The sequence below is a fragment of the Chrysemys picta genome, chromosome 7, assembly GCF_011386835.1.
Source record: "Chrysemys picta bellii isolate R12L10 chromosome 7, ASM1138683v2, whole genome shotgun sequence".
Classification (NCBI taxonomy): Eukaryota; Metazoa; Chordata; order Testudines; family Emydidae; genus Chrysemys; species Chrysemys picta.
The window spans coordinates 30421374-30434644 of record NC_088797.1 but is presented as its reverse complement, the minus strand read 5'-3'; the positions used below and the strand labels follow the sequence as shown (position 1 = coordinate 30434644).

Genomic DNA, 13271 nt, shown 5'->3' with positions numbered 1-13271 from the left:
GCCCATCCCTCACCCTGCCCATCCCTCACACTGGGGCACCCTGGTGCTAGTGCTGCAGACCCTGTTACATAAGGAGATGGCAGCTTCCAGGGGAAGATCGGGGCTGTCGCTGGCCCCAGAATCACTGAGTCAGTCCATCCCTGGCTTTTCATCCACTCACACCGCTTGCCCAGTGCCCAGTGCAGTCCGCACCTCCAACTGGCGCCCCAGCAAGGGGGACAGTGCCCTGGGACCCCCTGTCAGCCGGCACTGGGCAGCCACCCCCAGCCGCCACTTCGGGCCCGGTCTTGGTGCACACAGCATTCAACCTGCTAGAGCACAGCCTGGAGCGGAGAGAAGGCGGGAGCCCTGCTGTGATATACACGCACATCACACAGACACCATATGCACATACTGCACAGACACACCACATACACTCATACACACCACACAGAGACACACACCACACGTGCACACTGCACAGACACAGATCCACACACACATACTCGCACACACATACACACCACACAGAGACATACACACCACACGCACACACACACTGCACAGACACATGCATACGCATACACACTGCACAGACACACACACATACGTGCACACATACATGCTGTACAGACACACTGTGTGCGCACGCTGCACACACACATACATGCTGCACAGAGACATACACACTGCACATGCACACACACTGCACAGACACATGCGTACACATACACACCGCACAGACACACACACACACACTGCACCGAACAGTCACACTCCATACACCCCCACCCCTTAGAGATACACACACATCATACAGAGACACACACAGCACATCCACCATGAACACACAACACAGAGACAGACACACACACTTAATCCATATAGGCTCAGACACACACAGATCTATCCATCCGTCCCCAGACATGCGGCTGCATTCGTCTTTTGAACTCTCCATCCCCACCCACCCACATCCATCGACACGGGAGGGTGCAGGGCGATGTGTGTAACCCTGCCCCGTGTTCTCGGCAGGAAGCTGGAGGAGGTGCACAACAGCTTCATGGACAAGAAGGACATGCTCATAACCAGCATCTACAATGAATCCAAGGAGCGGGCCAGGTTTGCACAGCTCCCCCAGCCCCTGCCTCAGTTTCCCTCTCCATACCTGGGGACAAGGATTTCCTCTCCCAGAGGGTTTGGCAGTTGGGCTGGGATAAAGTGCTGCTGCCAGAACCTGTGGGGACCCCTCCCTATGTTCACCCCATGCTGGGGGCCCCCTGCTCTCTGGGAATACCCCTGTTCACCCCATGCTGCCCGCCCCCATCGTCTGGGGAGTCTTCCTCCACATTGACCCCATGCTGCCCCTCACCCTCTGGGAAATCCCTTCCCCCTCCTTCACCTCATGTGGGTGTCCTCTGCCTTCTGGGAATCCCTCCCCTCTGTTCACCAATGTTGCCCCCCACCCAGTTTACTCCTTGCCAGCTTCCACCAACCTCTGGGGAGCGGGAGGAATCTCTCCCTCCATTCACTGCCTGCTGGCCCTCAGTGCCCTCTGGGCATTCCCCTCTCCCCCACCCCACATGCCCCCAGCCATCGCAAGGGGTGCGATGAGCCGCTAGCCATGGGCCATCAGCTTGAATGGCTGGGAGTGGAAATGGAGGCGTGTGTGTGCGCACTCACAAGGGTGTGGATGAATGTGTGTTAGTGTCCAACACCAGGTGCATTAGTGTGTTAGCGTCCGTGTGTGCTAGAACATGCGCAGACGACACGGGGTGTGTGTGCACCAGCATGGGTTGGAGTGTGCACATGCCCTGGGGCATCTGAACTAATGTGTTAGAGAATGGGCATGTGCACTAGAGCACGTGTTACTGGGCATGTGAACACAAATGTGTGCACTTGTTTGTGCTAGACTGTGTGTGCAGCTGTACACTAGCATGTACCCCCATGCTCTAGCATGTGTTTGCATGTTAGTGTGTGCTTCATGCACTAGCACGTGTTACCATGCCCCCATGCAGTAGTGGGTGTTAGCATGTTACAGTGTGTGCCCCCATGAACTAGCATGTTAGTGTCCTAGGGTATGCACACTTTAGTGTGTGTGCCTGAGCTTGCGTTAACGTGTGCATGGATGCCCCAGTGCGTGTTAGAGCATGTGCATTCACACGTTAGTGCATGATGCTGAGCATCACTGTCCCAAGTGTGACCCGGCCCCTGCGCCTCTCCTCCCACAGGGCCAATGGCTTCCAGAAGCAGCAGGAGCTCCTGCGCCAGAAACACGCCGAGTTCACACAGCGCTACCGCATCCGGCCCAGCGAGAACAGCGCCCAGAAGTGACAGGCACTCTGGACACTATATGAGGGGGACTGGGTGCCACAGATGCTGTATGGGGAACACCTCACACACACACTTGTCCCCTCCCTTCAATAAATCACTGCCCATGGCCCCGGTGCCATTAGCCTTCCTGGAGGGTTCCCACCACTGCTACGAGGAGGGGGAAATGGGATTCATCTGAGCCCTCCAGCTCCCAGCCTGCACTACCCAGTGTCACCACATGGGCTCTTGGAGCAGGGATGAGCCTCGGGGCCCTCTCCTGTCCCCACCGCCCCTCCCTGTGGAAGCAGGAGCTGCAGCAGCCCCTCTGAACCAGCTGGGATCCCAATGCTGCAAGCTTCTCTGCAACAGTGTCCAGGAGGGACTCCGGTACTGGGGATGGTTGGAAAGTTGGAAGTGCTTCCTCACTGCAATGCCATGCCAGGCACCCCATCCCTGTGAGCTGGGGCCAGGGGCCGACACTGGGAGAGGAAGACTGCCAGGCACATATCCAGACCCCACTAGCAGGAGCAGAGACCATAGGGACCAGTGTTGCCAGGATGGGGATCAGAGAGTTGAGGGGGGCAGCCCCCCCACACACACAGAGGCAGTTGCTTAGCCAAGCCTCTACACAGCCAGTGCTCTGGGCTCAATCCCCCCATCTGAATGGAGCACTGGGAGTGCCAAGTGAGAGCTGTGCTGGGTGGATTTGGGAGGGGTGGAGGCAGGTGAGTCACCCCAATGATCATTAGCCATGGTTCCAGACTGCTCCACCCTCCCCAGAAAACAGCTAAACCCACCGGGCATCCAAAAGCCCCAGTGTCAGGGCAGCAGATATCAGAACCCCAAGGGCTCCTGTGCTCCCCTGAATTCCCTTCTACATCCGTCTGTGTGTTCTTATATCCATCCATCCGCACTGTACCCCTCCCTCCCCACACATCCCCTCCCTCCATCTCTCCATCCCCAACCACACACAGCTCCCCACAGACACCTCTCTATGTATCTATCCACCCCTCCCTCCATCCCCAACCATACACAGCTCCCCATAGACGCCTCTCAGTGTATCTATCCATCTGCACCACACCCCTCTCTCCATCTCTCCATCCCCAACCATACACAGCTCCCCATAGACACCTCCCTATGTATCTATCCATCCGCACCACACCCCTCCCTCCATCTCTCCATCCCCAACCGTACACAGCTTCCCATAGACGCCTCTCTGTGTATCTATCCATCTGCACCACACCCCTCTCTCCATCTCTCCATCCCCAACCATACACAGCTCTCCATAGACATCTCTCTATGTATCTATCCATCCGCACCACATCCCTCCCTCCATCTCTCCATCCCCAACTATACACAGCTCCCCATAGACACCTCTCTGTATCTATCCATCCATGAATCCCCACACATCCTCATCTCATCCATTCTCCTCTCTGCTATTTCTGATGCCCCTTTGTGACTATCTGAGCATGACGCTCACACGTTCCCATGTGGGGTGCCTGCAAAGGGGCGAGTTGGGGGAGGATTCGGGAGACACACACACACGCCCATGCCGGTCAGGCGCCAGATGGGGAGTGCGGCTCTGGGGCCTGTGCATGAAGGATTAATCCTGGCATTTCACACACAGTTCCCATCGCAGCACACTCCGCTAATCCCCTGCCCGCGTCACGGCCTCACCCGCCATAGCCCCCTCTGTGCCTGCTGGGAGGTAGGCTGCTGCATGGAGCTCCCTGCTGGGAGGGAGAGCCTCTTGGCTCTGTGAACTTCCCCACAGCAGTGCCCAGCCAGGGATTCCAGTGCTGCGAGCTTTCCCACAGCAGTGCCCAGTCAGGAACTCCAGCACTGTGAGGTTCCCCTCAGCAGTGCCCAGCCAAGGACTCCAGTGCTGTGAGCTTCCCCACAGCAGTGCCCAGCCAGGATCTAGGAAATAGCCCTTCTGGGTACAAGTGCCCAATAAGGAAGTGCACTGCTCCCAAGCCCATCTCATGCCAGGCAACACTATGAGCTGTGTATCCTCCCGATCAGCACCCCACAGCCCACCCCCGGCACCCTGCTCTGCCTCCCTGCCCAGGATGGAGATGGCATCAAATATGCTTCCCCTACAGTTGTGTAGCTGGGGAGTTCAGCTCTGCTGGTGCTGGGGGCCAGAGCCTGAGGAGGAAGGGGCATTGATGGCATTTTCCATGCTCCATCTCCCATCCCAGCAATTCCATCCTGTAGGGGTGGAGGGTGGAAACCCGTCTAAGCCATCCCTGCCCCCTCACTCTGCCCTCTCAGTCCGCCCTGCCTGGGGATGCCAGGTCACATTCCTGAACCCCCCTCCCCAAATGCACCTTGTGTTACAGCAGGTCCCAGCAGTATGTGCTGGCTTCCCCTAGTGGCTGGGGGCACCTGGCTGCCCAGCTCAACTCCTGCTCCACTGGCCAGAGAGAGAATGGGCCCAATCTAGACGGGATGGCTCCCCCTGCAAGCTCCCCATGCCCAGCAGCTCAGCTGCTCCTGCACCTCTGCCAGCCCAGCACCCTGAGCTGCCCCCTGCACAGTGCTGGACATGGGCATGTGAGCCACAGCTCAGCAACTGCTCAATCCTTCCCCAGCTACGCCTCCGTCCTTCCAACTATCCCCAGTCCTCCGTCCTCATCCACCCCCACCCCTCCGTCCTTCCAACTATCCCCAGTCCTCCATCCTCACCCACCCCATCCTTCCCAACCCCTCCATCCTTCCAACCATCCCCAGTCATCCTTCCCCAGCTACGCCTCCATCCTTCCAACCATCCCCAGTCCTCCGTCCTCATCCACCCCTCCATCCCCACCCACCCCTCCGTCCTTCCAACCATCTCCAGTCCTCCATCCTCACCCACCCCATCCTTCCCCACCCCTCCGTCCTTCTAACCATCCCCAGTCCTCCATCTTCACCCACCCCATCCTTCCCCACCCCTCCATCCTTCCAACTATCCCCAGTCCTCCGTCCTCATCCACCCCCACCCCTCCGTCCTTCCAACTATCCCTAGTCCTCCGTCCTCATCCACCCCCACCCCTCCGTCCTTCCAACTATCCCCAGTCCTCCATCCTCACCCACCCCATCCTTCCCAGCCCCTCCATCCTTCCAACCATCCCCAGTCATCCTTCCCCAGCTACGCCTCCATCCTTCCAACCATCCCCAGTCCTCCGTCCTCACCCACCCCTCCATCCACCCCCACCCCTCCATCCTTCCAACCATCCCCAGTCCTCCATCCTCACCCACCCCATCCTTCCCCACCCCTCCATCCTTCCAACCATCCCCAGTCATCCTTCCCCAGCTACGCCTCCGTCCTTCCAACTATCCCCAGTCCTCCGTCCTCATCCACCCCTCCATCCACCCTCACCCCTCCATCCTTCTAACCATCCCCAGTCCTCCGTCCTCATCCACCCCTCCATCCACCCCCACCCCTCCATCCTTCTAACCATCCCCAGTCCTCCGTCCTCATCCACCCCTCCATCCTTCTAACCATCCCCAGTCCTCCGTCCTCATCCACCCCTCCATCCATCCCCACCCACCCCTCCATCCTTCTAACCATCCCCAGTCCTCCGTCCTCATCCACCCCTCCATCCATCCCCACCCACCCCTCCATCCTTCTAACCATCCCCAGTCATCCTTCCCCAGCTACGCCTCCGTCCTTCCAACCATCCCCAGTCCTCCGTCCTCATCCACCCCTCCATCCATCCCCACCACTCTGTCCTTCCAACCATCCCCAGTCCTCCATCCTCACCCACCCCATCCTTCCCCACCCCTCCATCCTTCCAACCATCCCCAGTCATCCTTCCCCAGCTACCCCTCCGTCCTTCCAACCATCCCCAGTCCTCCGTCCTCATCCACCCCTCCATCCATCCCCACCCACCCCTCCGTCCTTCCAACTATCCCCAGTCCTCCGTCCTCATCCACCCCTCCATCCACCCCCACCCCTCCATCCTTCTAACCATCCCCAGTCCTCCGTCCTCATCCACCCCTCCATCCACCCCCACCCCTCCATCCTTCCAACCATCCCCAGTCATCCTTCCCCAGCTACCCCTCCGTCCTTCCAACCATCCCCACCCCTCCATCCTCATCCACCCCTCCATCCACCCCCACCCCTCCATCCTTCTAACCATCCCCAGTCCTCCGTCCTCATCCACCCCTCCATCCATCCCCACCCACCCCTCCATCCTTCCAACCATCCTCAGTCATCCTTCCCCACCCACCCCTCCATCGTTCTATCCATCCCCACTCGTCCGTTCGCACCCACCCACCCTTCCTTTCATCCTCCATCCCCGCGCCTCTCCCCCACTCCATACCCACACGCCCCTCCATCCATCCCTCCCCACACACCCATCTACCCCTCCACCCGTTCCCCACTATCACTACAAGGGCTGCTCACAACATCCTCCACCCCGGATGGGAGCCCAAGTACCATCCATTCCCCTAGCCAGCTCCCTCCTGCCCCCCCCCCCTGCTTCCTGCCCATCACCCCTCTCCTGCTCCGCCCTGCTGCCCCCCGTTCCCCCTCCCGGTCCCGCCGCGCTCCCTCCTCCCGCTGCCTGCCGCCTCCCCTGGGGCCGGGCTGGGCCGGGCCATCAGTCACTCCCTGGAGCCAGCCCCGCTCCCTCTCCCCGGCCGCCCGCTGCCGCCTGGCTCACTCGGAGCCGCTCGCTCCTGCAGGCGCGCTGGCCCCGCGGGCTCCGATGCACCTGTAGCCGCCCCGCGGCAGCGGGGCCCCCTGGGGCCAGTCAGTGCGCGGCCTGATCCGCCAGGCGGGGCCCGATCCTTGGATTTACCTCCCCACGGACTGCGGAGCCGGGCTCCTGCGCTGCCTTCGAGGGACTCCGAGGGCCGAGGGGTCCGTGCCCTGCATCCCGCCAGCCCAGCGCTCGGAGCTACCATGCGAGTGCCCCGGGCTGCGGGCGCTGCCGGAGGGAGGGGGCAGCTGCCGGCCAGGCGCCCTGGACACCAGCGCTAGGGGACCCCCACACTCCGGCTCGGCACCATGAGAGCCCCCCGGGAGACCTTGCACCTCCTGCTGGCTACAGCCCTGCAGCTGATCGGCTGCGCAGCTAAGGTAGGGGGCTGTGGGGAGCGGGGCACCTGGGGTAGGGGTAGGGGGACACTGGGGCTGGGGGGAGCGGGGTACCTGGGGTAGGGGGACACTGGGGCTGTGGGGAGCGGGGCACCTGGGGTAGGGGTAGGGGGACACTGGGGCAGGGGGGAGCGGGGCACCTGGGGTAGGGGTAGGGGGACACTGGGGCTGGGGGGAGCGGGGTACCTGGGGTAGGGGTAGGGGGACACTGGGGCTGGGGGGAGCGGGGTACCTGTAGGAGCGGGGCATCAAGAGGCTCAGGGAGCGGGGCACCTGGAGTGGTGGGAGGGGGGCACTGGGGGCTGGATGCAGCGGGGCACCTGGGGGCTCGGGGCAGGAGAGCACTAGTGGGGAGCCGGACACTGGGGGCTCAGGGAGCCGGGCACTGGGGGAGCTGGCACTGGGGGATCCGGGCACTGGGGGAGCCAGGAACTGGGGGAGGGACCTGGCCCTTTCCCCGTACCAGTGGAGGACGCACTGTGGGAATGCCGTATCCTGGCAGGGGCAGGCACTGGGGCCCCGCTCGGTTAGCGCCTTATCCCGGGGGGATAGCGCACGGTCTGGCCTTGCCGGGGGCCCCGGGGCGTGGGGCGGGAGGGTGGCTAGAGCCAGCGCGCAGGCTGGGGACTTGTAGCGCTGGGGCAGAGCTGCAGTGTCCGGGGTAGCGCCCAGGACAGGGGGCAACCGGGACAGACAAGAGCCCCCCGCCCGCCTGGGATTCCCCCTCTCCAGGGTCTCCCCAGCAGACCAGCCCCTCCGGTTCCTGACGGGATCCACCCCCACTGCCCCGCTCCTGCTGCCCTGACCTCCGGGTCTGCCAAGATTCCACTCACCCCTGCCCCACCGTGCCCCTCCCCGCCCCTAAGCACGGGGGGAGGGGCTGGGAGACAGGACTCCTGGGTTCTATTCCCAGTTCTGGGAGGACAGCGGGATCTAATGGGTTGGGGGTGCGGGGCTAGAAGCCAGGACGCCAGGGCTCTATTCCTGCTCGGCCAATGACTCCTTGTGAGTGAGCTGTGGGGGTGAGTCCCCTCTCTGCCCTGCCCAGGACGGGACAGTTCCTCAGGCCCATCCAGCCAAAGATTGTTCCATTGCCCCTAATCCCACATACACCAGGGGGAGCTGTCCCTCCCGCCCCCTCCCCCAACTGCTGATTTGTCATTGTAGGGTCTCTTGGGGGTGTACCCAGCCTGACTGCATGCAGGTTAGTGGAGCAACTCTGGGTTGGGCGGGGGGGGGCGACAGGAATAAGAGGGGAGGGAATCCCTGAGGCTGGGGTGTAATGGAGTGGGGAGAAGGGGGAGTGGGGTGGGGGCTCCCGCCGAGCTCGACGAAGGGGGGATGGGGCTCAAGCGAGCCTGGGGAGGCAGCCTTCCTTCACACACACATTGTCTGGGACTCAGAACCTGACTGCCTACGTCTTGTCCTTTCCAGGCACCACAGCCCCAGACGAAGGGGACCCACCCGCTGGGGGAAGGTAAGAGACTGGGGTGAGGTGCGGGTTGGGGGGCTGCTGCCACGAGGCAGGGGGACGTGTTTGAGGATAGCAGTGCTGATGGGGCACATTTGGGAGTTGTTGGGGGTACAGGCACCTCACCCCAGAGGTGGCTGCATCTCAGTACTGGCTGTAGGATCCCTATGTAATCAGCCCTCACCCCCTACCGCAGAGGTGGCTGTGGCTATGTCAGTTGGCATTATCAGGGTGTGCTGACCCCGGCACTGTCCCCCTCTGACCCCTGCAGTGATACAGTGGATGGAGGTTTATAACCGCAGCTTCTGCCAGCCGAAGGAGATGCTGGTGCCCGTGAGCGAGGAGCACCCGGCTGAGGTGGAGCACCTGCTGGCACCCTCCTGCGTGCCCCTGCGTCGCTGCGCTGGGTGCTGTGCCGACGAGGGGCTGCAGTGTGTGCCTACCCGCATGCATGTGGTGGTGATGGAGGTAATGGGAGGGAGGGCAGGGGAGAGAGGAATGCCAGAGGGTGGGTGAAGAGCCAGTCACTGGGGGGAGGGGAATGCCAGGGGTGGGCAGACAGCTAAGGGAGGGGAATGCTGGGGGTGGAGGGGGAGCCAGGCACTGGGGGGAGGGGAATGCTGGGGGGGGGAGTAGCCAGGCACCAGGGGTGGGGAATGCCAGAGGACAGGGGGTAACCAGGCACTTGGGGTGGTGAATGCCAGAGGACAGGGGGTAGCCAGGCACTGGGGAGGGGAGTGCCAGGGGGTGGGAAGAGTGGGTATCGGGGGAGGGGAATGCCAGAGCACAGGGGGGAGCCGAGGGAAGGTGTATGCTGGGGAGTTGGGCCTTGGCATCACATTACATAAGGTGTGCTGATCCCCCATCCCTAGGCTCTTGGTGCCCCCCTCACTCACCCTTTCTCTGCCCCCCAGGTGATGAAAACCCGCTACCTGTACAGCCACCTGGACCAGCTGGCCTTCGTGGAGCACAGTGCCTGCGAATGCAGGTGAGGGGGGTGTTCATTGTTGAGAGTATGGGGGGCATTGATGGGGTTCCCAAAGCATCTCTGCACCCATAGGGCTTCCCCAGTTGTGACCCCACCGTCTCCAAGCTTAGCCAAAGCTTGAACACCCCACTGCAGCCAGCGACCCCCCACCTCAGGCAGGCAGCCCCACAGAGGTACATAGGGGGCCCGTGAGCTCCCCAGTTCCTAGGGTGACTGCTGTGGTCTCCCCCCCTTGGCACTGTGCCACCCCCCCATTTCAGGGGGCACCCCACTCTCTTCCTAGGGCATCGCACTGCCTCCCATAGGTTGATCCCCTTTTGGGGGGGCAGTTCTCAGCAGCCCCCATTTCCCTGTTAACCTGGCGTCCCCTCTTTTCTTTTGCAGACCAAAGACAAATAGCAAAGTAAATCCAGAAAGGTAAGGACCCCCAGCTCCCCGCACCCCTGCTGGGAGAGGCCGGGGCTGGAGCAGACCGGAGCTTCCCCCACAGCTAGTGCTCCCGCCCCACTCCCTACAGCACCCCCTGCTGGCTGAGAGGGGAGCTCAGTTCTGATTCTCTCCACAGGCCTGTGCGGCCCAGGGGGAAAAACAGCATTGGACGCAAACACAAAAAGAAGAGACCCCCTGAACAGGACTCCCCCCACCTGTATGTCCAGGGACCCTCATGCACCCTCCAGTCCCTGCATGCCCTCCACTTCCTTACTAACTCTGCTTGCATTGGGGGGCATTGAATTGGGGTGAGCAGGGAGGATCAGGTCACCTTATGGGGGTTCACTTCTAACCGGGGTTCCTCATGCCCCCCACTCCAGTACCTCATGGGGGATCAAAGGAGGGGTGGACTACCCAGACCAGCAGCGTCAAGGCCCCCTCCTGCACCATGAGGATTGGGGCGAGGGGGTTCCCCCCTCCCCTATGTGGAGACCCTCTTGAATTGGGGCTGGAGGGGGTGCTGTTCTATAGGGGTTCCCTATATACTCTAAAGGGTGGGTGAAGGCCCACTGTTATATGGCAGGCAGAGCAGGGGACCCCCAGAGGTTCTGGGGGGCCAGGAAGAGGATACTTCCCTCAGTGTGGAGGTGGGAGTGGGGGGTCCCAGAACCATGCCTCTGGGGGCTGAGATCATCTGGATTCTTTCCCTGCTCCCAGGCCCTCCTGCCCACCCTGCTCAGACAAACGGAGGCGCCAGGATCCTCAGACATGCCAGTGCCGCTGCCGGCGCAGGTCCCAGCACTGCCAGGACCGGGGCTTGGAGCTCAATGAGCACTCATGCAGGTGAGACCCCTCTGACTCCCCCCATCTCCCTCCAGGCCAGAGACACCTCAAACTCCTTCATGGACCAGACAGACCCCCCAACCTCCTCCTGGACCAGAGACACCCCAAATTCCTTCATGGACCAGACAGATCCCACAACCTTCCCCTGGACTAGAGATCTACCCAAACTCCTCCACAGACCAGACAGACCCACTGACCTCTACCTTGACCAGAGACACCCCAAACTCCCTCATAGACCAGGAAGATCCCCCGACGTCCCCCTGGCCCAGAGACCTACCTGAACTCCTTCACGGACCAGACAGACACACACACCCCAACCTCCCCTGGACCAGAGACCTACCCAAACTCCTTCATGGACCAGGCAGATTCCCACCAACATCTTGCCATGGGCCAGAGGCAGCCATGACCCCCCTCAGACAGACAGACACCCATCTCCCCTATGGGCTGGAGATACCCCCTGAACTACCCTCACAGGCCAGAGAGTGCTGCAGGATAGAGCCCCCCACGCCTCCCCCATCAGGCTTTGGGACAAGGAAGGTGATTCTGTCTGGGGGAGTTGGGGGTCCTGGGGTTGGTGTCCCTGAACCTGCATGGCCCCTCCAACTGCCCATAGCCACTCTGTTCTCCCCCGAGGTGTGAGAAGCTGCGCAGATGATCTGATGGGGGAGGGGGGTGACCTGGGACCAGCCTCTCCTCTCCCCCCCCCAAGCCCAGCTCTTCATTGGATCCAGAACAAGACTTTGGCCCTGAGTGCCCCCTGCTGGAGAGGAGCCCAAGGAAGACGAGCAAGGCTGCCCTGGAATGGACCTGATGAGAGGACTCCTGGGACCATGTTGGGGGGTCAGACCCCATTATCCACTGCCTGGACAGGACCTGTCAGGAGGGGCTGCATCTTGCACGGCCTCTCGTGGACTGGGGCAGCCAGATCCCGGGGCCCCTCCGAGACTAGGGCAGATGGATTTCAGGGCCCCTCCAGGATTGGGGTCCAGATCCTGAGGCCCCTCCAGGACTCCGGCTCCCAGATTCCTTTGATGCCCACCAAGGCCGCCCCAGCTCTGCTGGCCAGACTCTCATCCCCTCGTCGTTATTTAAAGTTCCACACACACCCCTCACTGCCCCGCTCATCCCCAAACCCTTTTAATTTAATACTTGCCCTCACCTTCCTCTCCATCCCCCCGGACCAAACCCTGTTTCCCTGCCGGAGCCAAGGGGAGGCTGAGCACCAGCTCGAGGACCCTCCCGGGGCACGTCCTGCTGCTGTAACTGCCCGCACATTGGTATCCGGCTCTAAAGCTATTAAACGGATGAGACATGACGGCCCGCAGAGCTGTGAGCGCACGACCCCTGCAAACACCTATAGGGGTCGAGGGAGCGTGCCCCACTCTCAGGACTCGCCGGATTGGAAGGGGCTGCTGTTCCGTGGGGCGCCCTATATACTGCACTGGCTGGGGAGGTCCTCGCTGGAGGAGGTCCTCTGTTGTGGAGGGGAGGAGGGGTGGAGAGGGAATCCTTGGGGGTTATTGGCCTTTCACCTTTGAGCCGGCCTTCATTCATGCTCCACAAACATGTGGCAGCCTTTACACCCATGAGCTCTTCACCCCAGGGCTGAGGGCTCCTTCATGCTTGGTGTGTGTGGAAAAATTACTGCTCCATCCTAGAGGCGGCTGCATCTCAGTGCCAGGCAAGGGATCCCTCTATAAAGAGACCCACCCCCGGCACCCCAGTCCAGAGGTGGCTGCATCTCAGCACCAGGTGAGGAATCCCTCTATAAAGAGCATCCACGCCCCACCCCAGAGGTGGCTCCATCTTGGTACTGGGCAGGGGATTCCTGTCTGTACAAGTGCCATAGTTTGGAATCCTTTGGAAACACAAGGTGCTGGTAAAGCATGAGATGCAGTTGATGTTCTATGTGGGGATACTGGAAAAACAGGTGGGCTGGGCCAGCAAGGGGCTGTGGGTCAGGATTGAGAGGCATGGGCAGAGCTGTGGGGGTGGGGCGCCCAGGGCTGGGCTAGCAGTGAGCTGTGGGTCAGGATTGAGGGGCATGGGCAGAGCTGTGGGGGTGGTGAGCCCAGGGCTGGGCTAGCAGGGAGCTGTGGGTCAGGATTGAGGGGCATGGGCAGAGCTGTGGGGGTGGGGAGCCCAGGGCTGGGCTAGCAAGG

At 61.6% G+C, this 13271-nt stretch overlaps 2 protein-coding genes across 17 annotated transcripts in view; both read left to right on the top strand.

The window, feature by feature from the left end:
- The window catches only part of DNAJC4 (DnaJ heat shock protein family (Hsp40) member C4), a 74881-nt gene extending 72458 nt beyond the window's left edge, over positions 1-2423 (top strand). For 7 of the 9 annotated variants that reach the window (XM_065552978.1, XM_042849727.2, XM_065552974.1 and 4 more), the window contains 2 exons: positions 1012-1098; positions 2208-2423. In XM_065552978.1, the coding sequence (XP_065409050.1) occupies positions 1012-1098; positions 2208-2310 (190 nt within the window). In that variant the 3' untranslated portion in view covers positions 2311-2423. The remainder of the gene's footprint in view (positions 1-1011; positions 1099-2207) is intronic. The other 2 variants (XM_065552977.1, XM_065552976.1) reach the window with 1 other exon arrangement.
- A 4625-nt stretch (positions 2424-7048) lies between these two features.
- VEGFB (vascular endothelial growth factor B) lies at positions 7049-12766 on the top strand. Of its 8 annotated transcripts, XM_042849730.2 has the most exons (9): positions 7221-7360; positions 8546-8582; positions 8813-8855; positions 9121-9317; positions 9764-9837; positions 10222-10254; positions 10403-10483; positions 10984-11109; positions 11723-12764. In XM_042849730.2, the coding sequence occupies exons 2-9, from the start codon at positions 8577-8579 to the stop codon at positions 12645-12647; spliced, it is 1485 nt and encodes a 494-aa protein (XP_042705664.2). In that variant the 5' UTR covers positions 7221-7360; positions 8546-8576; the 3' UTR covers positions 12648-12764. The 8 variants fall into 8 exon arrangements, with proteins under 8 accessions (XP_042705665.2, XP_065409043.1, XP_042705666.2 ...); XM_042849732.2 differs by lacking the exon at positions 8546-8582 and having other exon boundaries at positions 7151-7360; positions 11819-12763; XM_042849729.2 differs by lacking the exon at positions 8546-8582 and having other exon boundaries at positions 7151-7360; positions 11723-12761.
- The last annotated feature ends 505 nt before the right edge of the window (positions 12767-13271 follow it).

What these genes read in the sequence shown, in the direction of transcription:
- VEGFB (XM_042849729.2), top strand. Translation starts at nt 7,289, where the DNA reads ATGAGAGCCCCCCGGGAGACCTTGCACCTCCTGCTGGCTACAGCCCTG. An exon ending in TGATCGGCTGCGCAGCTAAG is followed by an intron (nt 7,361 to 8,812) that starts GTAGGGGGCTGT and finishes TGTCCTTTCCAG; the next exon opens with GCACCACAGCCCCAGACGAA. An exon ending in GACCCACCCGCTGGGGGAAG is followed by an intron (nt 8,856 to 9,120) that starts GTAAGAGACTGG and finishes TGACCCCTGCAG; the next exon opens with TGATACAGTGGATGGAGGTT.